At 41.9% G+C, this 26,257-nt stretch overlaps 1 protein-coding gene across 1 annotated transcript in view; it reads left to right on the top strand.

Moving 5' to 3' along the window:
• The window catches only part of Frmd4a (FERM domain containing 4A), a 262,810-nt gene that overhangs the window by 74,560 nt on the left and 161,993 nt on the right, over positions 1-26,257 (top strand). The window contains exon 2 of the mRNA XM_077802674.1: positions 14,644-14,709. Within this exon, the coding sequence (XP_077658800.1) occupies positions 14,644-14,709 (66 nt within the window). The remainder of the gene's footprint in view (positions 1-14,643; positions 14,710-26,257) is intronic.

Genomic DNA, 26,257 nt, shown 5'->3' with positions numbered 1-26,257 from the left:
TCCTGATTTAAAATTCTGGCTTTCCTGGAACCACTATCTAATCACACCCTCATTTCCAGAACTTTTCTGAAAGCTCTCCTGAAAACACGCTAAAGCTTGGTTTCCGGGGGGCTTGGAGTGACATGGTGAACTTGTTTGACATCAGCATCACTGTTTTAAATCAGGAAGGAGCAGCGGGCAGAAACCCTGCCATCTTTTAATCAGCTCCCATCCAGGCAAAAACACACCCCTCTTCATTCTAATGTGGAAACAGCCCAAACAGTAGGCTCACTGGCAGTCTTTTTTTCTACGTGTAGTCAACACAATAATTACCTCCTGCCGAAAGCTTTCAGAGATTGTTCTGTATCCAATTAGAATTTTTGATTTGAATAACAGATACAACAGAACATCTTTATTTCTGTAACTGCTTCCTAATGCTGTGCACCCCGGATATTTTTAGACGTCCCGTTTGCCATGGGCACTGCATTTTAAGGCACTTGTATTATCTCTTTGACAGTGTTTGTACCCAGAGGCTTTGGTAGACCGTGGAGCCAGAAGGTGGGATGGGGGACCTTTCATTTTTGGAGTCCTCTCCCTGCTCCTTTCCACCCCTCCCAGTTTTTCTCCTTTTCCTAGCCTGTTTCCCAAATTGTCAAATGGCATTAGGTGACAAAGGGGAACAGCTCTGGAACTTGCTGTCTCTCTGGAGCTGCTGCAGGACACCCAGGCACCCCAGAAGCAGGTCTGGGGTGGTTTGTGGGGGCAGCCAGACAGTGTTGAAATCTCCCATGAGATGAATAGAGAGAGGATCTGCCAGGGCAGCTTGTGCAAAAGTGAGAAGTTCCTGCCAACGACATTCTAGCAGAATCCTTTCCAAAGAACTCGGTTATGTAAACATCGAGGTGGCAGCCTCCAGCCCAGATGGACTGCCCCATACAGATGTCAAAGTTGCTGTCAAAATTTTCCTTAATGGAAGCACTCTGGATGCCTAAGCTCGCCCTGTGTTTTTTATTGCAGAGAGTGGGGCTAGTTTTCCACCTCCCAGAGTTGGGAACCAGTGACCACCCTGCAGAACTGGTGGTTTTCCACTCCTGGAGCTCTGGAAATTTGGTCTGAGGTGTCACTGGGCTAAGCTGTTACGATGGAGTGCTTCTTGCCAGACATGGCAGACTTGGCACCTGAGCATTCAAGCTCCTGGGACAGGAGTGGCTACTTTATTTATCCAGTGCAGGTTCTGCCAAAGCAGGTGGCCTGGTGGCCATGCCAATTCCTTAAGTGGCTCTTCTGACACTCTGCTTCAAGAGTCACCAAGGACCCAAGTATGGAATTTGAAAAGCTTGCAGATGGCCTAGAATATTATTTTCCGTCCCAAACATCCCCTGGGTACAATGGAGTTGTTACTTCAGTAACACACAAAGGATCATTTAGGGAAGGAGGGCTCATTTCCAAACTCTCTTACCTGTGTGGCAAGATTCACTGCCTGCCCCACATGGTAGATTGATGTTGATTCTGCTTGATGTGTGGTCACGTGGGTATATGGACTACAAAGAGTGCATGTGTTTCTGAGTCTGAGTTTGGAGTATATTTTTATAGTATAAGCAAATTAAAACCTATCGCATTGAATGCAAGTTAATTTGTATAGTACCTGTATCATATAATTGTACTTGAGTCGGTAGACCAAGGTATATGCTATTTAAATATATATTTACTAATTCATGTAAAAATATTTATTGAAGGCGTTTGGTTTGGATCTTTAATAGCCCCTGAAAAGCTTGTGTATCAGGCAATGCAGGAATGCTCAGAGGTGAAATTATCAGATTATGAGAGCTGTAACCTCATCAGTGGATTAATCCATTTGATAGGTTAATAATTTGAATGGATTACGGTGGGGGTGGTAACTCCAGGCAGGTGGATATTTATCCCTGGACGCTTTCTTTCCTCTCTGCTTCCCAGCTGACATTAACTTATCGGCTTTGCTTCACCACACTCCTCTGCCGTGATGTTCTACCTCATCTCAGGCTCAGAGCAATGGAGCTGGCCGACCATGGACTAAAACCATGAGCCCCAAATAAACTTTTCCTCCTCCAGTGTTCTTGTCAGGTATTTTGGTCACAGTGATGAAAAGACATCTAATACAAATTCTATTATGGCAGTCATGTAATTCTAGTTCAGTCATGCATGTATTGTCATTTTAATGTCAATAAAGTATTTATAACCCAACTGTGATAACTTATTGTATAATAACAGAGTTTTACAACTCTGAGTTTACACAGTGTTATGTCACTTCCCATTGATCACAACATAAGAAAAATAAATTTAGACTTAAAATGACAGATTGAATTAGACATTGGAGCAAGGTGGGTAAATTCATGTTACTAAATGTCCATGAAATTTTTTATTATCAAACATACGGATAGTCCACCAAAATAGCAGTATGCACATATAACTGTTGCAAATTATATTAGATTTTATTTTATTAATTTTTTTTTGGTTGTTGTTGTTGCTGGGAATTGAACCCAGACCCTAAGTCATGCTAACCAGGTGCTCTACCACTAAGCTACATCCCTGGGCCCAACATGACATTTTAAATAAAGGATATTTGATCGAACTTTATCCAAGGGAAATTGACAGCATAAGAAACTAGAAAAAAGGTGCTCATACCTATCAGTGTTCAGTGCAGTTTTTAAAAAAGCCTTCCAAAGCAGTAAATGAATGTGGTGAATATTTGTTTCATCAAGCCAGGTAACTTTGTAACAGGAAACATTACAAATAAATAAGTCACTATTAAAATGCATGCACTGTCTTGAAATTCCTGCATATTGGTATGCACATATCTTGTCTTGGACGTCACAGCTTGCTGGAATGTGGGTAAGGGATTTTGGAGTGTATCTGTTCCACTTTCCTCCTGAGTTCAGTAATCCCTTCTGTGACTTCCCTGGTTAATGATCTCCTGGTCTCTTCTGATCACTTGCGGTGATAACAAGGTTCTATTTGGAACCCTGATGCCTGTTTAAAATTTTTTTCTTCTATTGAATTTGAATATGCCTTCTGGAACTCATTCATTTTCCTTTCTCGTTGTGCACACCAGACCAAGTTCTCACATCAAGCTCTGCCCAGGGCAGGCCAATTTCATACCTGTTCTCTCCAAGCAAGCACTTCTTAAGACCCTTCCTTTGCAGTCACAGAACTATCTTGGTATGGTACTGGAAACCTTTGATATTTAGGATACTTGTGCCATGTTTCCTAACTGTCCTAGGAGGTTGTGATTTCTGGAACTTTCCCTAGTTTCTCCAGTTTCTTTCATTTCTTATGTAAAATGTGGTACCCAGAATTGAACACAGATTCCCAGAAATGATTTAATCATAGTACAGAGTGCCTCCTAATTTCCTTATTCCAGCGCTGTGCTTTTGGCATGTGAGCAATGAGCAGGACACCAAAACATAAGCAATGTGATCCCAATTTTTAAATTTTGAAGCTACCATCCAAACCTCTTCGTCATCTGTAAATTTGATAAGCGTGCCTTCTGTGTCTGTTTACATTTCACTGGAGGAAATAACATATATTGAGAAAGACAGCTTATATTTTAGTATCACTTTACAGTTTTCCAAGTGCTTGTGTGTCTCGTTAGGCACAGAGCCTCAGCATTTGCAATTGGAGTCCTCTTTTCAGACTCCCCTCATTTCTGCTCACTTAACAACAAAATTGATTTGGAAACAATGTACAAATTCATAGTGATTTAGCCATCCTCAGATGTTGAACCCTCCTTCTTTACAGGGTTCTCTGCCCATTGTTCTCACTGCTCCTCATCCACCACACTCCTACATGTAGATCTTTCCAGAACATGCCACGTTCCTTTTCTTTTTTTTCTTAAATATATTTTATTTGTTTATTTATTTAATGTGGTGCTGAGAATTGAACCCAGTGCCTCACACATGCTAGGCAAGCGTTCTACCACTAAGCCAAACCCCAACCCCCATTCCCTTTCATTCTAGGGCTTCTTATATCAATCACGTGGTCTCTGCCAGACATCAGTTGTTCAGATAACACTTCTTCACCAGAGTATCAATCCATCCTCTAGAGGTGAGTTAGGGTCCCATTACCTCCACCCCATGCATCTTACACCCACCACTCTGTCATACTGATTGCCCTGTAATTGCCAGTTAATCCAGGTATTTCCTTTACCTATAGAAGATATAGAATCTTCCTAAGTATTAGAACATGATCAGGTTCATCACTGTGTGTCTAATAAAATACTTGGCACATAATAAGTGTGTCATAAGAACACAGTGAACATATACCTTAACTCTTTTTCTCCTATTTTATTAGATGAAATTTCTAGAAGAGAAATGACAAACTGAAAGAAGTGAACCTTTTAGCTATTTGCATTCTAGTATTGTTTCCCTGTAGGGTGTTAGTGGTCTTCTAATTAAGTAAGTTGTAACTGTCTGCTAATTCAATAATTTTATCGTTAGAAAATTAAACCACTCATTATCATTATCATGCCCCAAATATGCATTTGCTCTTTCTGTGAAACAGAATCACTATTTTTAGACTTATTTTTAATGTAATCAAGTGGTAATTTTGCCTGTAGCTTTCATGCTTAGAAAAGCCTAATAAATAATCACCTACCTGCTCTTAATTTTACGACCATCTGGGATTTATCTTGGCGAAAGTGCTGCAGTTGGTTTATATTTTCATTATCAACCCTCCCAAACCCTTTCTTGATTGAGAAGTTTGAAACAAAACAGGAATAGAGTAGGTCAGTAGTTCATTCTCGCCCAAAAATTCACTTACTGTACACAGTGAATCCATTCCTTTCCTTGCTTTGAATGTATCATTAAAGGATTTTTTCAATCGCTCTATTTTTAAAAAATATTTTTTAGTTGTAAATGAATTTTATTTTATTTACTTATATGCAGTGCTGAAAATCGAACCCAGTGCCTCACACATGCTAGGCAAGCAGTCTACCATTGAGCCACAAGCCCAGCCCTCATTAAAGGATCTTTTATTGTGATCAGACTTTCTTCATATTATGTATCAGCCTCAGGTTTCCAGCTCTGTCTGTGTAAGTTTGTGGTGTGCTGAAAAATATTCCTCATAAATGATGAGCGTTTGATACGTTGTAAATGTCACAGCTGAATCCTTTGGGAGTTCTCCATGAAGATTCTTTGTATTCTTTGGATGTCTCAACATTTGCTTTCTCATTTAATTTTATTTCCCTGTTATAACATTTTAACTCTTGCTTGTTTGTTTGTTTTATAACGAATCTGCTTCCTACATGTTAAGCAAGCAAACTGCACCCCAGCCTATATTTTCATTTATACAAAGTTTCCATTTTCTATAAACATTATTTTTTTTTTAGATACATAGAATCAACCTTATCTTCTTTTTTTTCAATCTTATTTTTTTTTTTTTTTGGACTTTAAAAAATAAAACACAACTCTTCTTGATCAGTGTCCCTGTCTAACTCTCCTTTTCTACTCTAAAAATTCCAAGTACAGTCACCAAAACAAAAGAAAGGGTACATAGCTGCCTCTTTCTTTGCAAGAAGTCTCTTTTATTCACTAAAAACAAAAACCAAACAAAATCAGAAAACCCTTTGTCACTTAGATTCTGAAGCCAGAACTCTTGTGGCAAAGGACAGGTGCTGTTTTCTTTCATCTTTTCTTGCTTTGAGAAAACAGTGGGATGTTAGACTCTTGCTACTTCTTTGTATGTTCTTTTTCTCTGGGGTTCATACGCCACTCGGTCATCCGGGACGTCCTGGATGGAGACATGTGCTGGTAATAAGAATCACATGGGTGTGCGGGTGCACACAGGTGCATGTATGTAACAATAGCACCCGGGCGTTTCCCCACACACCACACATTGTAATTCCTAAGCCTCCTTTCTTAGGCCAACTCCAGCATCAGCTCTCTGTTGATGTCAGCCCAAGGAGACCCTTGGAGCCACTGTTGCTGGGGAATGAGGACAGGCCCCCAACTCCCCATGTATATGCACCCAGAGCTCTGTGAAGACCTGGAACTTGCTTAGTCACTGGGGATAGCTGCCCAGATGCCACCTGCCCAGAAGCAGTCTCCTCACCCAGCCTACCACAGTAGTGGAAAACTCAGTGTGAGTGGCCAGAAAGGGGCAGCCTTACCTGGTCCGTACCATGGGTGGTGGTGGTAGGCAATACAGCATTGATGAGAACCTGCCTCCATCCTGCCAAGCTGGCTGGGGCACATGATTCAGAGATCCATGCTCTTGATTTAAATTAGTACTTTGGTTCTCACAGCAGTCCCCATCAGGTGGGTTCTGCCATCTCTGTTTTATAGACTACAGAGCAAAGCCTAAGTTGCTGATGGAACTTATAGATAGCAAGAGATGAAGCCAGGCTAAGTGGACCCAGCAGCACAGCCTGAGAAGGACCTTAAACTAGGCCCAGTGTTTGGAGACTGGGATGGGCTGTTTGCCCTTAGCTTCGTCCTGCACCCTGTGCCCCCTGCAAGCCACAAAACACCTAGCAGAGTCTGGTTTCTCCAATCTTTTGTAAAAGGCTGCACCCACTGATAGGGCTCTGTTTGAGTCCCAGCAGGAGGGGCAGGGAGAAAGAGGACATCATGTCCTAGAATGGCTGCCACACAGGGCTGGGACTGTTCCCCTGTGGTAAGAAAAAAGTGTTGGATCAAAGCTGAAAGTGCACAAAAGTTCATGTGCTTTGTTCCTTCAAGCCAGTGACTGCCATGAAGCTGGGGCCGTGATCTTCAGGTCACCTGTGTCCCCAGCGTAAAGATTGGTCCTCTCACTGCAGGGATGAAGTAAGGTATTTCCAGACAAAAAGCACGGGCAAGGCCATGAGCCTGGGAGAAGGTGGCCTTCAGAGAAACAGAATTTAGTCTTAGGGTTGTGGGGGTCGGGGGAAGAACAGTTGAGAACACTGGATCTGGTGAGGTGAGGCCAGGCCTCAGAGGGCTTCTCACCCCTGTTGAGACAGTCATCTTTCACAGACATTAGTGACAAGACACAAAGAAAGAAGGAATGGTTTTTACAGCCCCATCAAGGGTCGCTCTGAGGGCCTCTGTTCACCCAGGCTCCTGTCCATTCCACTCAGGAGTCTCCAGCTACTCTTCCTACCTTTGCTGTCCTGCCAGCCTCTGTTCAGATTGCACAGCACACCCTCTCTGATTCAAATCCCGGTCTCTATTCCTTTCCCCCATCCCTCTTCAAATAATAATAATAATAGTAATAATAATAATGCAGTACTGTGTTGAGTAGGATTAAGTCTATCATCAGAGACTCTGGTTTCCATAATTGCAGAACCCAGGCCAGGGTTGAAATGAAAGCCTGCTGTTGTGTTGTATCAAGGTGAATGTATTTTAATGAGTGTGTCCATTTGGGGCAGGCAGAGGCAGAACCCAGTCGGTACAATCAAGTGGCTGTTCTTTAGGCCTCCTCTGCAGCCCATCAGGAACCTGGAGACAGTCAGCACCCACCGGTGGCTTTACTGCTCTGTGCTCCCCGAGGTGGCATTCAGGTGCATGGCACCACTCTCTGACCTATGTATTTGGATCTCCCAGTGTCCATTTCCTCCTGACCCTTTAGTCAGAGTGTTGGTTGCCAGACACAGAGAGGGCAGTTGTCCACTCTGGCCTCTGGATCAGTACACATCATCCAAGCCTTGGCCTTCCACACCTGAGATGCACCTGCCTAGGGCGCCAATAGCTTGTCCTCAATAGGATGTTTGATTGGGAGATGGGAAGCATCCCTTCCTCCCCCATCTCCCACAGCTGAGCTTTAGGTCAGGGTTTCCCACCTCAGGGATCACCCAGAGACCATCAGTGAGGCCTCCTGGTTGTCCTCCCCTCTTACCTGCCTGGGTCCATGTCTTGTCTTCTAAACTTTACGCCAGAGACTGATTATTAATGTTTTCTGACACTTGGCCAAGCAGTGTCATGTGGAGAGGATGAAATTGATTGTCTTACAGGAATTGTGGCTTAAGTGCATGCAAGTTATGAGGTCCTCCTATTAGTGGCATCAGGGCTCCTTAAATGCAGTAGCCCTCCACTGTCCTGGTGCCCTGAGCACAGCCCATGACAGCATAGCTTCTCTTTTTTGCTAGATCAAATTTTCTTTGGCTGAAGGCAAAGAGAAACCCAAGCAGCAGCTGAATCACTAGAGTACCTTTACCAAAGATCCTCCATTACAGCACTGGCCCCAGCCAGTTCCAACCTCATCCAAGGCGCACACAGCAGGTTGAGCTTGGGAGAGAGCGTTGCCCATTCAACCTTTATGTTACTTTGCATTTTCATGTGAATTTGTTTCTAACAGGGCCACTCAAGAATTTTCATCTGGATTTTATAAACTTACAACTATTTTCAGCCAGCCTCAGAGGCACTCCTGTGTGTGTTCTGAGTGCGGAGGAGTCAGCATAATGACAGAGGTGGAAAAATTTGGCAAAGGTCATGGAACAAGATAGGGACAAGGTCAGTTTCTCTGAATGAGACTTCTGATGTGCAGCATGTGTTCTTCCTTTCCTTCCACTATTATCTGATTTTTAAATGATAGCATTTAAAAAAAATGTTTGAGATAAATCAGGCCAAGATAAAATGTATCATAAAAATGGCCCTATCCATTTAAACGTTAATGGTTCTGAGCAGAGGTCTTTGTACCCACTACAGTTAACCTCTTATGGACAGGGTGCAAATTCAGAGTGGAAAGGGAATGAGTTGAATATTTCTAACAAATTTTAAATGGCCCAAAGTCCTCCTTATCTGCATATTTCCCATCAGCTGGAATTCCTGGAGTTGCAGTAAATGAGCAACTCCTCATTCATTTCCTCCTAGGTAGGAAATGCCCATGACTATTGAGATTCCGTGATCTTGCAGCTTTTGGGTACCTAGATGGTCCTCAGGCCTTCATTTTTCAGAGCGGAGAGAGGACTGTGACACTTTTGAGGTGACCCAGAAAGCTGGGCTCCAACAATGACTTGTACTTGGAAGTTGTAGTCATAGCCTTGGAATTTCCTTCAGAGCCACAAAACAGCCTGGGTCAAAGGGCAGATTGTGAGGTGCTGTTGTAATGCATCTGGCATCCTTAGGATAGCCTGCAGTGTAAGGAACCCTATGCGGGAAGGATTGCCACAAGAAGCAATTCTCCATGTTTGGGCTTGGCTTGGATGCTTTTGAGCTCTGAATTTTTGCTTTGATAATAAAGTTTCATAGATGGCATTTGGGGTTATTTAGAGACTATTGGTAATTTTCCTAAACAAAACATGTCTTGAAAATGTTCATTCTTCATTTTGTATCATCCTGAGTCATTAACATTTTTTTATTTTATCATCTCATAAATTTATTGTCAGAAAAATAAATGTGAGTTACAACTCAGAAACTTCTTTTGCACAGAGACATAGAAGTAGGCATGTGGTAACTAAGTTAAAACTTTTTTTGCAGGCCTGTGGGCATTACTCTACAGAGCTATCCAAATTGCTCAACCCCTTCCTGATCCCTTGCCTCCAGCATCTTCACCATAACAGTTGCAGTGTAAATTAGCCTCAAGACACTGAGAAAATAGAACAGCAACATGTGTCAATTGACTATTTGTTTCAGTTTTTATTTATTTATTTATTTATTATTTTTTTTTTTTTGCAGTACTGGGGATGGAACCCAGGTCCTCACACATGCTAGGCTGGCACTTTACCACTGAGCTACATCCTTAGCCCATTTTATGTATTTGTTTGTTTTGAACAGAGTCTTGCCAAATTGCCCAGGTTAGCCTTGAACTTGAGATCCTCCTGCCTCAGACCCCCAAGTAGCTGAGATTGCAGGCATTCTGTATTGTGCCTGGCTTAGTTTTGATTTTAAACGATGCTTTTTTTTTTTTTTTTTTTTTTTTTTGAGTTCAGAATCTGATACCTTCAAATGGATGTGTTACCATTTGTATACTTGCATTACGTTTCTACAAAAATACAATTAATAGCAAAACTAGGATTATTTCTTTGGAGCTCTTCCTGCATATATGTATACCATGATATGTAAAATGTTTGGTGAGGAGCAAGAAACGAGGAAGAGAGGACATCTAAGCAGTCACTAAACCTTAAGACAGAGAAAAAGTATGTGGTATGGAGAAAAAAGTGATAATAAGAAGCAAATGAAAATGGGATGGACTTGGCTTTATATTAGAAGAGAAAATATTCTTAATAAAACATATCTGAGGTTTTCACACTCAGAATGTTTATAGTGTCTTTAAGAAAAAGTTGGCCAAACATTGATTTCCATTGCCTTCCATATCCCTGCGTGATGTGGGCAGAGTGCTTTCAAAGTTGCTGGGCTGTGGCTGTTGCAAATCTGAACCTCAGCAAGAAAAAGCAAATCCCTGAACTGGGCACCCTGCACCTCTCCCTAGAGAGTATTCTGAAGTCACCATTTAGTCATTCCTGTTTATTTATTTGCTATTTTCACTAGTTATTTGTTGATTTTTTTCTTTAAGTCATGCCCCAAAGAGGAGACTTCCCTATCACATCCGAGCAATAGTCCCTTCACCATTGGGATTGTATCAGGCTGTCATAGACAGACACCCTCAGACAGGGGTATTTATGAACCCCCTCTTCCCAGCTTTTGTACTCCAGGAATCACTTCCAGTCACAGTTGGCTACCTATTAATTCTCTACAGACAGAGAATGTGTCAGACATTCAGTCTTGAGTATTTGGATTGTGTGACAACTTTTAATTCTCATTTTTAAATTCATAAACTTGATTTTACATGTTAAAAATAGAAGCCATCTAAGTGAATTGGCTGAGTAAGAATCTTGTCAGGCTCCATTTCCTATGCCTGACTTCAAACAATCTCATTCATCTTTCTAGATAAAGTTTCTTTTTCAGGACTCTTTTAACAGGGGGTGGGGGGGCGGGCGGGCGGCAGAGAAAAGGAACAAGTTGAGAAACAATATTTGGGTGGGGGTGGGGGGTGAAGAGGAGCCACCCAGGAGTCTCTACCCTAGTACATCAACTATTTTGATTTTGCCTTCTAATCCCCATCCATTTTCATGACAATTTTATTGGCTGCTTCATAGCACACATATTGGTTCATGTTCTGCTATGCCCACTTAGGTTAGAATCACATGTGTCTTCCCTTACTGATGCAGTCTTGATGATTAGGAGTGTAAGTTAACAGCAAAGTTGGATAAATCGAGGTGGACACCTCACTTTCAAAATCACTCTTTTCCATATATCCCTTAGAGGCACAGAGCACTTGGCAGGCCTGTGCTTGGTATAGAACTTTTTTGCAGAATATGATTTATGGTTGGGATGGTAGCCAGCTGACGTCTCTGCGAAGCCTTGTTCTCCAAAGGATTTCCTTTGAGGGTGATGCCAGGACTCCGATTGTGCCTGAGCAGCTGAAAATGAAAGGGGAAGAAAAAAAAAGCAATATTATTTTACAATTGTTAGTATTCAGAAGAAATTTTCACTGTGCCTGGCAAGGCAAACAAAGCTACAGATGTCTCCTCTTTCTCTGTCCACACCCACGAGGATGAACCTTTTCTGAACCTAGGATGAAAACAGGGAACTCCAGTCTTACTGGAGAATGGAAGAGCAAACAGTGCACTTTGAGAAACAAACCCCAGCCATACTGTCAAAAGAAGGTCGTACCTTGAAAAACTTCATGATTCAAACCCAAGTTTCTGTTCCAACTTATTCCTCTGTACCAGTTTCTTGCAGGTAGATTTTGCTTTCCACAAGGGAGGCATTAAAATCTGGAGCATGCTTCAAAATCCCAAGGACTAGATACTAACATCTCCATACACAGCACATAAAGTGACATTATTTAACTTAATGAAAATTTTATTTTTTTAGATTAAAATAAGACCCTTGGGGTAAAAGTTTTAAGTGTGAACTTATGTGCTTGGAAATATTTTGAGAAAGTGATTGTACTACCCATTTTTTTTTAAATCACTGTGATTAAAACTTTATTTAATGGAGTAATGTCTTTCAGATACCAAATTGTTTTCATAAAATTTGGTAGAACCTGAACAAATCATTTGAAAGCATGTGTATACACTCAAACTTTTACAACGTAATGAAGCTCAAAACTTTGTGTTTGGAAGATGTGAAAGACAAGCAGCCTTTCTTGCATAAAACTCTTCTAATCCTTGAGCTTTGGGGAATTATCTCAAACCTGTGATAAATATATCTTTTTAAAATTTCAAAATAATACATAGAACAGTGGAACCACTTTCCTTCCTAGAACTTCCACTCTATTAAACTTTCCAATGAGAGCTGAATTTCTGTGACTCCAGAATTTTATCCAGAGTAGCTACGCAGTTGCTATTAATTACCCAACTGAAATTTGAAATCAGCATTTTGTACTTTGTTGTCTTTATTTTTTTTTTAAAAAAATGAATCGTTTGTACATATTGGCATTGCAGCACAGATTTTGGTTTAATTTAAAATTGTAACGATTTTCATTGGACTTGGTAGTGGATTGATTGAAAAGAAGTAATATTTTTTTTTTCAAATTAAGTCACTCAATTAGGATGCCTACTATGTGCAAGGTTGATGAATTCTAATAGAACTTTGAACCTGTTTTTCAACTGAAGCAATTAACACCCAACCTTGTGTACAAAGAACTTTGCATAGAACCCATCTCATGTCCATAGCTGAGTGTTCTGGCTTGTTTGTGCAAACTGGTGAGCCTTTGGGCTGAAGTTTTACCTCATTTTTAGCCCAGTTAAGTCTTTTTGTTAGAGTGCCTGTGAAGTTTGACTGCTGAGTTGTTATAGCCTAAAATCAAGAAGCATTTGAGATTAGACTTATCCAAGCAGACCATGCTGTTTTGTTCTTTTTCTTCTTTTTTTTAAATTTTTATGTTTCTTTTTAGAAGTATGTGACAGTAGAATGTATTTTGACAAGTTGTACATCCATGGAGTATAACTTCCCATTCTTGTGTTGTACATGATGTGGAGTTTCACTGGTCGTGTATTCACATATGAACATTTGGAAAATTATGGCAAATCCATTCTACTGTCTTTCCTATTCCCAACCCCCTCCCCTTCCCTTCATTCCCCTTAGTCTAATCCAATTTTCCTTTTCCTTTATTGTGTGTTAGCATCCGCATATCATAGAGAACATTTGGGGCTTTGGTTTGGGGGGATTGGCTTATTTCACTTAGCATGATAGTGCCCAGTTCCGTCTATTTTGATTAAGACCCTTTAACTGGGGAACTCAGAATTGATGGGAGCATGGTGGGCTGACTGCTTTGAGGAGGGAATAAGGGGATTTTCTCCTAGGGCTCTAGGAGAACTCCGGACATGCTCATGGTCAGAGAACTATTCCTGTTGAATACAATGCTTTTTCCACCTTCCCTGGAGAGAGTGCTCGTGAGAACTTATGGCCATGTAATGGGACAGTGTCAGGATCTGCTTATGCGCATCCTTTCTTTTGATTTGCTTAAGGTGACTGGTCACTGGGGGAAAGGTGTCCTTCAAGAGCACTGTTGAGTCATGTAAAATACTGGGCAGGAGGGGCAGGAAGGAACCTTATGGGTCATCTGACCTACACTGTGGTGTTGGAACAACTCACACCACTTTGTGGGAGCTAACTGCTACATTTTCAGAATGACAACGGGGTGCCAGTTGCCAAGCATAGCCATTATTAAAATTAAATTGTATAAATTCATAATTAAATGCATTATTTTAAAAGCCCAGGTCATATTCAAAGGGCATGATGTCTGGATTATTTTACTACACTTTGCCATTATCAGCACTCTCGAGATTATTTATCTGATGTTGGATAACTGTCAATTCTTTGTCATAACAGTAAGCTGACATCAGATGTAGTGAAGGTATTTGTGGTGCAGCATGTCAGTTTATGGGTTAGAGCCATGGCCACCTGACATGTGAGGGACCTTGCTCTTCAGAGGATTGTTTTTTTTGTTTTTATTTTTGAGGATGCTGCCAGGGCTCCAGAAAATGCTACAGATCGGGGCTCCATCCTTCTAGAAATCTAGTTGAAACCTTCACCAGTGTGTCATCAGGCCCAGCCCATTTGTTTCTGTATATGAGCCTGGGGTGCAGAGATGAATAAAATCCTGCAGCTGGGAACCATCAGAGCCATGCCCACCCTTGGGTCTCCTGGTGCTGGTCTCAGTGCCCTACCTTTCTGTGTATTGCTAAGAGATAGCAGTCCTGAAAGGCATAAGGGACAGGAGTCAGGGTTATCTATGGACATTATCTCCAGGGCTGTCCTATAATTGATGACAGCACTGCAGGGACTCAGGTCATACATGAGGAGAGGAGATGCTTAGCTAACACAGAAATCAAACTCAGTTGCCATTGGGTGGCCATCTGCTCCCTGGAGATGACCTCACTTATGGCAATATGGTTATTGAATAGAAGAAGAAAGGAAGAATGACTAACACCACCACTTGGTGTATGTTCTGTTTGTATTTGCCGATTTATTTCATATTTTCTCTGTGAGAATGTAAGTTCCACGAGGTCAGAGACCTGTCCTTGTATGCCACTGTACACCCAGCTCCCAGAACAGCACCCCGTATGTATATAGGAAGTGTTCAATAAAGATTTTCAAATGCATGAACCAATGAATGAAGCAATCTGTCCAGCTTGGGACCCTCTGACCCTTTGTGTGATTCTCTAGACTCTCAGTGACCACCATTTCTTTTCCCTTGTAGATGACGGAGGGCCGTCGATGTCAAGTCCATCTTCTTGATGACAGGAAGCTGGAACTCCTAGTTCAGGTAAATCTTTTCTGGTCAACCTTCAATGTTTCTTCTGAATTTAATGAGATCCAGAGGTTGCTTCAGCAGGGGATAGAGGGGGACGATGTCAACTGGTTTTAAATTTCTATTAAAATCGGTAGGAGAATGGCAGGGACACACCTCAAGTTTTGTATGTGTGCTATTTTTGTTCAGTCTGTTTCTGTGGATGCTGTGCCTTGGGCGTTCAAGGCCAGATGTATATCTAACCTATTGTTCCAATCTCTAGAAGAGGAAATTCCACAACTGCCATTAGCTATTCTCTCTTCTCAGAAGGAGTTAACTGTAATGGAACCTAAGTAATAACTCTTGCTGTAACTAAAACTGCTTTAGACTCCCTTGCTCAGAGGGGATAGAAAACAGTTCATTCTTTTTAAGTTGAGCTCTTGTCGTTGTGAAGAAAGAGAAACAGTCTCTGTGCTCTGTCTTTCCTCTAAGGGCTAAGTGGCCCCCTTCCTTCCCCCATCCCCTGGGTGGACGTCACCATCACTGGTGAACATCTGGAGAAGCTGAGACACAGGAAATCAGCCAATTTCTCCCCAAACTGAGAACACATTGGGGTCAGAGAAGTCATTAGCCATCACAGACCCTGGTCTTGTTCACCTTGTTTTTGAAAAGAGCATTGTTCCCCCCCCCCCCAGGGTCGAAAGAATGGTGATGTTTCTGAACCTGATTTAAAGAGCTTTAAAATCCATTGTTCATCTTCAACTTTTATAACCGCCCCCCCCCCTTGGCTGATGTTCTCAAATGTCTGTCTCAGGTTCTGAGGGGGTTGCATCTTGTCCCCTAGGACATTTTGTCATAAAGATGCTACAGTTCATCAGAGGGCTGGAATGATGCCCACTGGCTCGTTCTCAGAGAAATAGTGCGTTGCAGAGGGGAGATCCACGTGCAGTCTCTGGTGTCTTGTTCATGCTGCTTGGATTTAAAAATGTTCAGACTGCAAACTTTAAGAGTTGGTGCTTTGAGCTTGCAAACTTTTAAGAGTTGATTCTAGGGCTGGGGTTGTGGCTCAGCGGTAGAGCACTCACTTAGCACATGCAAGGCCCTGGGTCTGGTCCTCAGCACCACATAAAAATAAGTAAATAAAATAAAGGTATTGTGTCCAACTACAACTAAAAAAAATAAATGATTTTTTTAAAAAGTTGATTTGAAAAGTATTATAAATGCAGTAAAGGAACTAGACAAACTAGAGAAAGATTCATAATCACATCACACTAATTCAAATACTGTTCTCATTTTGGTGCATGTCTTTCCAGCATTTTTCATATTTATATTTTTTGCATGGTTGTAAGCATAATAGTTGTATGATTCTATATATTTTCTCTTTCCACTTAATATTGTCCTTTGCTAACATTTCCCAGCACATTATAAGTTGTCATCTTTGTTAAAAGTTGCAAAAATTCCAGAAAGGATATAATGTTATTATCTAACCATTCACCCATTTGAGCACTTTTAAGTATTTTTTAAAAATTATTTTTCCACTATTGCAGATAAATGCTGTGATGAATTTATGCCTGTGCATAGAGTTATCCCCTATCTTAGATTATGTCCTTATCAGGTTAGATTCTATGGCCTCTAGTCTTGTTAAAAGTCAGACTTGTGTTTGGCTCGGGGTGAATGCAGCAATAAAGGAAACCTATTAAGTCGAGCAAGACATTTTCAATTAGTAGAATCTCTCTATGACCCACATCAGATGCTTTGTATTGTCAGGAATTAGATGAAGAGTTTATAGGTGTGTGAGTGCTCTCTCTGGTGTGTTTTATAGGCTTTTCCTAAATCCATGCTTAGGGCCTTAGAAGGGGGCCATATTCTGGGGCAGGAAATGAGACCTCGAGTGGCAGTCCAGTTACTGTGCCTTGGCCCTGGGAAAATCTGAATGGGGGCAGCCAGGGTGGACTTGAGTCACAGAAAACATGTTTAGTTACTGATGTGCACATTTGGGAAGAGTTGTCCTCAACCCTGCAAAATCAAGATGTTGAACTAGGTTAAGCAAGAGGAACTGGGCTTTTGCTGCTCCTGGATAGAATACTTTCTGCATGGAATTCCCTCTTCCCAGAATGCTTTCCTTCACACCCCTCCCCTCAGCCTGGCTAGTTTCCATTCAGGACACTCCCCCACCCCACCCCAAAGGCTTTCCCTGAGCCTCCCACCACCCTCCTCACATCTGGGTTTTAGCTACTGCTGCCCTGTGGTTTTTTTCTTTTTTTTACCCCAATGGGATCAAGCCTTGTCACCATTGCTTGTTAACTTTTTCCCATTTCCCAGAGCCCCCAGCAATTTGAGGCTTGGATCTGCATCTAGAGTCCCCAGTACCCAGGCCAATGCCTGTCACCTGATGTCACTAAATAAACTCTGATTGAATGAAAGAATGTATGAACCTTCAGGTACCTCCCTATTACCTCCTTTAAGGACTTCTTGTCATAGTACCAACTGCTTGGCAGGGGACTTGTTTAGCACAGATGAAACATTATCTGTAGCTAGGTAGGTGCAGTGGCATACACCTGTAGTCCCGGTGGTTTGGGAGGCTGAGGCAGGAGGATCGAAAGTTCAAAGCCTGCCTCAGCAACTTATCGAATCCCTCACCAACTCGACAAGACCCTGTCTCTAAAAGAAAGAAAGAGAGAGAGGGCAGGAGGGAGGAAGAAATAGTTGTTGTTGTTGTTTTTTAATTGTGTGTGTGTGTGTGTGTGTGTGTGTTTATGGAAAGATTCTAAGGTCCATTGTAGAGTGGGCTTTAGCAAAACTTGGAGACATAAGGCTAAAACTGATGGACAAAAACTAAAATACATGAATTTTATTTCTCCTCTATAAAGTTCTATTGTCCAGCAATATAAGGCAGAATCTTTTCTCAGGCCAGTCCCTATTCTGAAATTTACTTTGACCATTTTTTGAGTTTTTTTGTTTTGTTTTGTTTTGTTTGTTTGTTTGTTTAGTTATACATGGGCATAATGTCTTTATTTTTTTAAATTTATTTTTATGTGGTGACGAGGATCAAATCCAGGGTCTCACATGTGCGAGGCAAGCGCTCTACCACTGAGCCACAACCCCAGCCCCTTTTTTGAGTTTTTAATAGCACAGAACATTTTGGTATTTTGTGTTTGTAGGATGATAACTTTCAGAGTCATTTCTACTTTGGTCGCCAAAATGTATTAAATATTGAAAGTGTTGTTGGGGCTGGGGATGTGGCTCAAGTGGTAAAGTGATCCCCTGGCATGCGGCCTGGGTTTGATCCTCAGCACCACATTCAAACAAAGATGTTGTGTCTGCCGAAAAATAAAAAAATTTAAAAAATTTTTTAAAAAAAGAAAGTGTTGTTAAGAATGATTTCAGGATTTTTGTTGTGAGCCTTGGACTAAGCGGTGTCTTTTGAGACCTTTTGGCTTGGTAGGGGTGGGGAGAGTTGGAAAAGGGACCTTAATTTTCCTACCAAGCTTTGTAAGGTAGAGGGGCAGGTTTGGAGGAAGTATTTGTCTCCCACAGAGAAGCAGAGTTTCCAACAAGGTGACTGCATTTATACAAGGTGAATGATCGAAAGACATTTGTAGGAAGTGGCAGAGGTGCCAGGTATAGTTTGTAGCTCCTAGCTAGCAGGCAAGGAGACTCATTCACGCCTGCACGCAGCTCCTCAGAAGCAGGAGCCTGCCTCCAGCACAAATACCATGGCATCAGCAGCTCACTCCCTGGCTGGCCACTGTCAAGAGTTGCTTGCCTTCCGGAGGATTCTGGGAACCAGCCAGCCTCGAAGATAATGTCATGCCGTGGTGTAATCCTGACCACTCTGAGCATAACAGTTTCCTTTCTCTAGGTTACAGAAAAAAAAGCAGTAATTCTAGTATTTAATGTTTATTCTCGACAGCACTTTGAGATTACTATGTGTAATCTGTGCTCCCAAAGCCCTGATTGTCCCCAGCAAATTGCACATTGCCTATAATGGGGGAGGGCAAAAGGTCAACAGTGCACATACTAGGAATTAATCCTTAATCCACAGGCAATTTCCTGACACCTGTGTCTTTGCCATGTAACTCCTTATGTCCTTAAATTCCACTGAGAGCAGCTGTAAGGATGGGGTGACTGTTCAGGAGCAGGCCACGGGTGGGTGGCAGATCACACAGCCAGGTCGCCGTTAAGTTCGGTTTGCAGTCTTTTGCTGTGTCATCTGAAATTATTTCCCCAGTTCAAAATTCATCTCAAAAAGCCTTGATCAAAATGCAAGAGATGCCAGTGTCATCCATGTCTCTGAGTTGACCTCTTCCTGAGTCTTACGTAGCCAGAAAAAGAGGTGCCGGGTTGGTTTAGTGTTAAACTCAAATTCTCAAGTCTTGTCTTCCTATCGATGCTCCTTTAAAATGTTTTTCTTAATTTTTTATATGAATGTGTATTTGGAGGAGCATCTTGAAAATAAACAAAGGGTGATGTGCTTTAGCTGTACTGAAAATAATTTAAGGAAGACTTTGAGAAGAACTTGCAGACAGAGTCAATAAGTGGACCACCGGAAGCTGTCCCGAGGGAGGGTTCTGGACTCTTTCTCCTGAGTTTCTAAAAAATAAGATAAATTTTTCACTAGAATGGAATGGCTGAAGTATGGCCCTTCCTTATTAGGTTCCCTGGAGGCTTAGGATACTGTATGACATCCTGTCTTTTAGGAAAACAAAAAAAGAAACAAGTACAAGAAAAGAAACCCTTGCCTTCTTCCCCTTAGACTCTCTTGGTGTATTGCTTTGTCTGTCACTTTAAGTGAGTAGATATTATGCTCCATTGGCCAAATTTCTTTATTTTCATGATAAAACTTCACACACCAGAATCCTCCCCATCCCACAGTCTGCCAGTCTGTGTAAGAAGCTTCTCTATAATGTGAGATTGTGTTCTGGTTCCAAGTTGCCTGAAGATAACTGTGTCTCTCACTGACCAGTCTCTCACTGGCCACTGGCAGGACGTTTATAACTGCCACATCTAGTATTATAGAGGAACAAGGTGTCCCCGGGATTCTGAGAAATGGAGCAAACTCTTAACTGGCATTGTTTTTAAGAGAATTAGTGATAACATCTAGATAGCTGCAGAATATCACATGTTCTTCCTAGTCCTTAAAAAGCCTCTGGGACAGAAGCATCAGGAAAGGTTTAAAGCTGGGTTGTGTGGGACACTAGCCACCAGCCACAGGTGGCCACCAAGTGCTCCAGATTTGACGAGCACAGATCAAGATATGTTGTAAGTATGAAATACACCCCAGATTTTAAAGACTTCATATCAAAAAGTAAAAAGCTTTATTAGTAATTTTTTATTGATGATTCCATGTTGAAGTGCTAGTATTTTGGATACATTAGAAGATCTATACTTAAAGAAAATATATGCTTAAATTAATCTCACCTGTTTTCTTTTTCCTTCTTCAATATTGCCATCAAAAATTAAAAATGTATATTAGGCTCACTTTGTGGCTTACATTATGTTTCTGTCGAATGATGATCACTGAAGGATAGAGAAAATAATCTAAACAAGAGAAAAAATTATGAACATAATAGAATCATTAAGGTTGCCCAGATTTTATATTGGATGTCCAGCACAGTACTAACTACATTTTATGATTCTTTTTAGAGTTTATGTGGAGTATATCTAATTAAATCCTTACAATAACTGGGTAAGTAGGTGCTATCTCAGATAAGCAAACAAAATCACAGAGGTTAAATAACTTGCTCAAGTTCACATAGTAACTAAAATGTGCATCTTGAGCTTGTGGCTTCTAGTTTTCTTTTCACAGCAGCATAACAGGTGTATACACTGAGCATCTGAGACACCATGCAATTCACCTGTAATTCACAATTCACAATGCAATTCACCTGTGGGTGCTTGCCTGGCCCCTACCGCCTAGTGATAGGAATTAAAAGGCTTTGAACTTATCTCAGGTCTATAACTGAAGATGGGTGTACACAGGCTCATCTCATTCCTTTGAACTCAGTTCCTCATATCCAGGGAAGATTTAGACACAGGATGCACAGGACAAAGGATTTTCGCATCATGTGTGAGCCTCAGACTGGCAGGTGTGAAGAACCTTCTAGGGCAGTAGATAACATAATTGTATCCTTCCCTTCACTCTTCTCTGACAGTGACACTGTGGTTATCCCGTAGGCTGAGATCATATGGGCTCTGAACAAAGTAGCACTGAGGACAAAATAAATATTCTGGCCTACCAGGGCTAGGAAAAAAAAAAGCAAATATGATTTTTGAAAAAATATAGTGCTGCATAGAATAAATTAACAGACGTGGGCACACACCTGCATACACACGCACTCTCACCCTGCCTCCTGAGCCACTTCCGCACTGAATAATCTTCTTTTGTAAAACTACAAAAGGATTATTTTCTACTAAGTAAACCAAGAATTTCCCCAAAGCACATGTTGCAAAAAAAAAAAAAAAATAGAGTTGATTCCCTATCTTTTCAACTGAGCAGGGTGGGCAGGTGGGCTCGTCCTGATTTGTTGGCTGGGTCATCTATTGAAGCGTGATCCATGTCTACCATCTGCTCCTGTCTGTGCTGAAATCACCAAGTTACTCTCTCAGCCAAGGACTAAGGCGCTGTGCTCAGAGACTGGGAGCAGACAGAGGGGCTCAGTGTTATGGACCTTCTGTCCGGGACCTCCCAGGCCACCAGACCACCTCATCAAACAAGAGCCGAAGGGGAATCGAGCAGCACTGCGCTGGGCTGACCTCAAACTTCAGCATGATTGCCATCATCATTTATTAGGCTCCTCTCTGCAAAGCTGGGCACATCACCAAATGAGCAAAACAGATGTCTTTCTAGCCCCTGGAGGTGGTTGATAATATTTAACATTTTAAATACTATGCAAAGCAAATAAATGTTAAGATATGAAGCATAGATGGATTATGTAATAACTCCACATATAACCAAAGCTTCATTTAGTGGTATGGAAGAATAAAAAAAATTTCATAATGTATACCAGTTGGGGCAGGGACAAACAGAGAAATAGTTTCCCCTTGAGGAAGAGGAAGGGAGCTCTGTACATCTCCCTTCTCCAGCCAGAGCCTTTATAGAAAAGTTGGTGAGCTCTCTTTCTGAGATAGTTGAGAACAAAGGCAAATCTCTGTCTCCCTGGGGGGACATTAAAGAAGGCCAAGTGTCAGAGTGCTGCAGATTGATGCCACTGTTTGGGCCTCTCTGCCCCTACCCCAACACACACACACACACACAGCTCCAGAGCCAGACAGCCCAGCCAGGTGCAGGGCGAGGGAAGAGAGAAGCCATCTCCGAATCTCCTGCTCCCAGACTGGGTCCAGGCTGCTGGTTGCCTAGCAACCTTCCTTCTTTTGTCCTCTCCCCCACCTCCTCCTCTTTTTTTTTTTGCACCCCATTTCCCTCTTGATGCTGATTTTAACCAGATGTAGATGGACACAATACCTTTGTTTTATTTATTTATTTTTATGTGGGGCCGAGGATCAAACCCAGTACCTTATGCCTGCTAGGTGAGTGCTCTAGCACTGAGCTACATCCCTAGCCCCTTAACCTGTTTTTAAATGCAATCATCGTAACCATTTGAAATTGCCAATATTTGTCCAACTTTCTCCTCCAAAAAGAACAATCTCATGCGGCTCAAATCAAACGTGAAGGGAGATGGAAGAAAGGGGAGGGAAGGTGTAGCGTGGCACCCACCCTTCTTGGAATGGGTAGTGTTACAGAAAGTTGCTTTCTCTGGTTTTGATTTTGCTTTTGTTTTATTGATGGGTCCATTTTTATGATATCTTTGCAAAACCATTTCCCAGTGGTCCTCTAGATTTGTGCAGATAAGGAACCTCAGGAGGTGACCGTGGAACTATTTGCTCCTTGTTTCTGTCTTTCTGCTAAAGGGGCAAGAGAGGGAAGGGGGAGATTTGAATGAACACACAGTGCAGTTGAGCAAAACGTGCGTGGGTCATGGTATCAACAGGGGAAGGCACACAAACACACACCTTCCCCCAGAGGAGGGTTTGGAAATGAAAAGAAAACTGACCCTGGCCCAGGGTGATAGTAACCAGGGAGCTAACACATCTAGAGATGGACACTGGTTTGTTGCTGTTTTAATTATTATTGATTTTGGCACATTGCCCAATTCACATACTAGCTTATTTGGAAAATGTCTGAGTTTCTACCACCGTGTTGTGCCCCTCCCTTTGAGCTGGGTCTGTGTCTGGAAGTGATAATTGAGTGTTTTCAGGGCTGCACACTCTTTGCAGGTCCAGTGACGGGTTCTTCCTCTTCCTAAAATGGGAAGAGTATCAGTGCTGCCTGCTTTATAGTGGCTGGGACACTATAGAGCATTTCTTCATGCATTTCTACCCATGGATCCTATCCTGTCTCGTCTGGAGGAAACTGGAGGGATGTGGGAAGGCAGATATATTCATTCTGCAGCTTCTGCTGTGACTTGTTTCACCTAGCCAGAAAAAAGGGAAGGAAGTCTTGTTCCCAGGAGAGAAATAGTGTTGTCGGGTCGCACAGGTGTTGGAGGCAGGCAATAGAAAGTTGGAGGGAATCAAACTGCTCTGTGGCTTCCCCAGAATCTTCTCCCCTCCCCCCCCCCATGAACCATCCCCATAGCCCTTGAGTTACTGTTTTCCGTTTCCTCACTCAGCACAGAGCTAACAATGTAGCTGTCAGAGAAGCGCGGAAGATTTCCAAATCTTGCCAAAGTCCCCATCCCACCCCTCCCGCTGCCTCCTGGGTGTCCATAACTGCCTGCACTCGTGGTAGTCCCCACTCCACACATTCACCCACGCACCTTATCCCTGCTTCTCATCAAATCCAGGCCATTTTCCTCTTGCACCCACTTTGAAATTGAGCCCTGAGTCTCCAAACCAGCCAGGCTTTAGAACCCATGCTCCTTTTTACTATTCTTCAATGCCATCTCACCTTTACATCGTACCAGTTATTTTTCCCCCACATACACCACTCAATGGCTGCCCTAGTGTAGATGTTTACCACCTGGACTCGACAGCCCCTGCAGGTGTCTCGTCCCTGCTGTTTGCTTGGAGTCCTGAAGCAGCTTCTTATGGACTTCCCTAGGTCCATGTTTCTGGCCATTCCACTGGATCCTACACAGTGCAACCAGATTATTCTTCAGGAAGGGCTGCTTTACAGCATCTCTGCTCTAAAGCCACCAATAGCTTATCCCAGTTGAATTCCGATTTGACTCTCATGTTCCTCTACAATCTGCATCTTATAAAAAAAAATGTGGCATTTATACACAATGAAATATTACTCAGCACTAAAAAAATAACAAGATCATGGCATCTGCAGGGAAATGGATAGCATTAGAGCAGATTATGCTAAGTGAAGTTAGCTAATCCCTGAAAAACAAAGGCTGAATGTCTTCTCTGATATAAGGGGGGTGAGTCAAAATGGGATAGGGAGGAAGAGCATGAGAAGAAGATTACCACTAAACAGGGAAGAGAGGTGGGAGGAAAAGAGAGAGAGAAGAGGAATTGCACAGAAGAAGGAAGGAGACCCTCATTGTTATACAGAATACATGTATGATGATGTGAGGGGGAAAAAAAGAAGTGTGTCACATTAGATTGGGTAGAGAGAAGTGATGGGAGAGGAGGGGAGGGGAAGGGACGGGTAGGAAGGGCAGCAAAATAAAATAGACACTAGTATTGCTGTATGTATATAGGTGACTGCATGACCAATGTGATTCTGCAAGCTATACACTCAGAAAAATGAGAAATTATACCCCATTTGATTCAAATGTATGAATTGTCAAGATCATTGTACTGTCATGTGTAACTAATTAAAACAAATAAATAAAAATAAAATAAAATTTAAAACTTAAAAAAGCAAACATTTTAGAGAGAGTTATTGAAATATAACTGTTATAATATCTTTAAAAAAAAATGAGAGAGAGAGAGAGAATATCAAAGAGGTGAAGAATGTAGTTTTGCCCAACATGACCACTCCCTGAGAGGGTCCTGTGGCAGTGTAGTTGCCACAGTGGACTCAGCAGAGCAACTCCATTCAGGGAGTTGCATTTAAAGAAATGGAGAAAAGCAACCATATGACCCTGCTATAGTCTTCCAGACCAACGGTTCTCAAATTTCTTCCAGCTGAAAAATCCTTTGTCTGGTATCAATGTGAACAGAGGTGGTCTGGACCCTACCACTTTTTAACAGGGAGGCAAGCAGCCTAGGACCTTAGCAGACCCCTGTAGGTTTGTATATCACTATTCTAGATAGACACCAGATGATAGAAAATACAACTGTCTTGTATGCATCTACATACATTCCTGAGTAGTGCAATGTAAATTGAGCTTTACTCATATGAATCATATTTTAAATGCTTTTGGAAATCTTACAGCTTAAGTGATTAATCATCACATAACTAATTGAACACTTCGTTTTGTACCAAACTCTGTTCTAAGAGCTTAATATGTGCCGAGTCATGTAATCAGCCCCATAACTCTGTGAAGTAGGTAACGTTTTGCTTTTTTTCATTAAGGAAATGGGAGCACAGAAAGGTTAAGTACTTTATCCAGAGTTGCACAGCTAGTAAAGGGTAGAGGCCCGATTCAAAACCAGGCCACCTGGTTCCAGAGTAAGAAGAGCATGCTGAAGTATGTGGAGAGCACAGGCTCTGGGGCCAGATGCCTTGGCTTCAAAACGTGACTCTGACATTTAGCTGCTCCATGACCTTGGCCAATTGCATAGCCTCCAGTGGCTTCCTCTACACACAGGGAACAATACTGCCATCATCCTTACTTGTTCTAATTCTGCCTGTAAATTGATGCTAGTACCTGTGATACCCATGTGATTAGGATGAAATGAAATAGAACATGAGACTCCCTGACACCTCACGGGGTTCTTTAGTAAAAGAAAGAAAAGAATCTGAGGCTCAGGCTGGACCACTTAGTAGCTCTGCTAACCTGGGAAGCCATTTGCCCTTGATGCCTTTATCTGTACAACAGGAATGTTAACTACCTTGGCTGTGGGGCAAACATTTAGGAGACCCTGAAATGCTACTTAATTTGTAGTGCTATTAATTTTGATACTTTGGGCTTCCATATGATTGTGCACAGGGCTGGTTAGTGTATTTATAGAGTTCAGCTTGAGTTCACTTGACAAGTGACGAGTTGACAGTCCATCAAAAAATGTCTCAACTGCCAACCATCATCGCCTGGTCTTTTCATGAACACTGGTTATCACTGCTCATCCTTCCAATGACATCTGTAACTCATGTGACAAGGTCATGGGGTGTCAGGCAGGGTATTTATGTACAGTATTTGTGCAGAGTCCAGGTAACCATCTAGAGAAGTGGATTACGTTTTGCGCTCCAATTATGTCAAAGCATGTCAATCACTCATCATTCTTGCGTAAAATAGACAAAACATTATTTGGATGGTTGCATCACAGCATTTTATAAGTGACCTCATCCTTAATGCTTTACATTAAAATGATACTGAAGCACAATGATATGCAAATGGGTTGTACTGGCTGTGACTTGCAGGAAGGTAAAACTGGAAAGCAAGTACTATCTCTTGTAAGCAGAGTAGTG

This window comes from Urocitellus parryii, chromosome 9 (genome assembly GCF_045843805.1).
Source record: "Urocitellus parryii isolate mUroPar1 chromosome 9, mUroPar1.hap1, whole genome shotgun sequence".
Classification (NCBI taxonomy): domain Eukaryota; kingdom Metazoa; phylum Chordata; class Mammalia; order Rodentia; family Sciuridae; genus Urocitellus; species Urocitellus parryii.
This window is presented reverse-complemented; position numbering and strand designations above follow the sequence as displayed.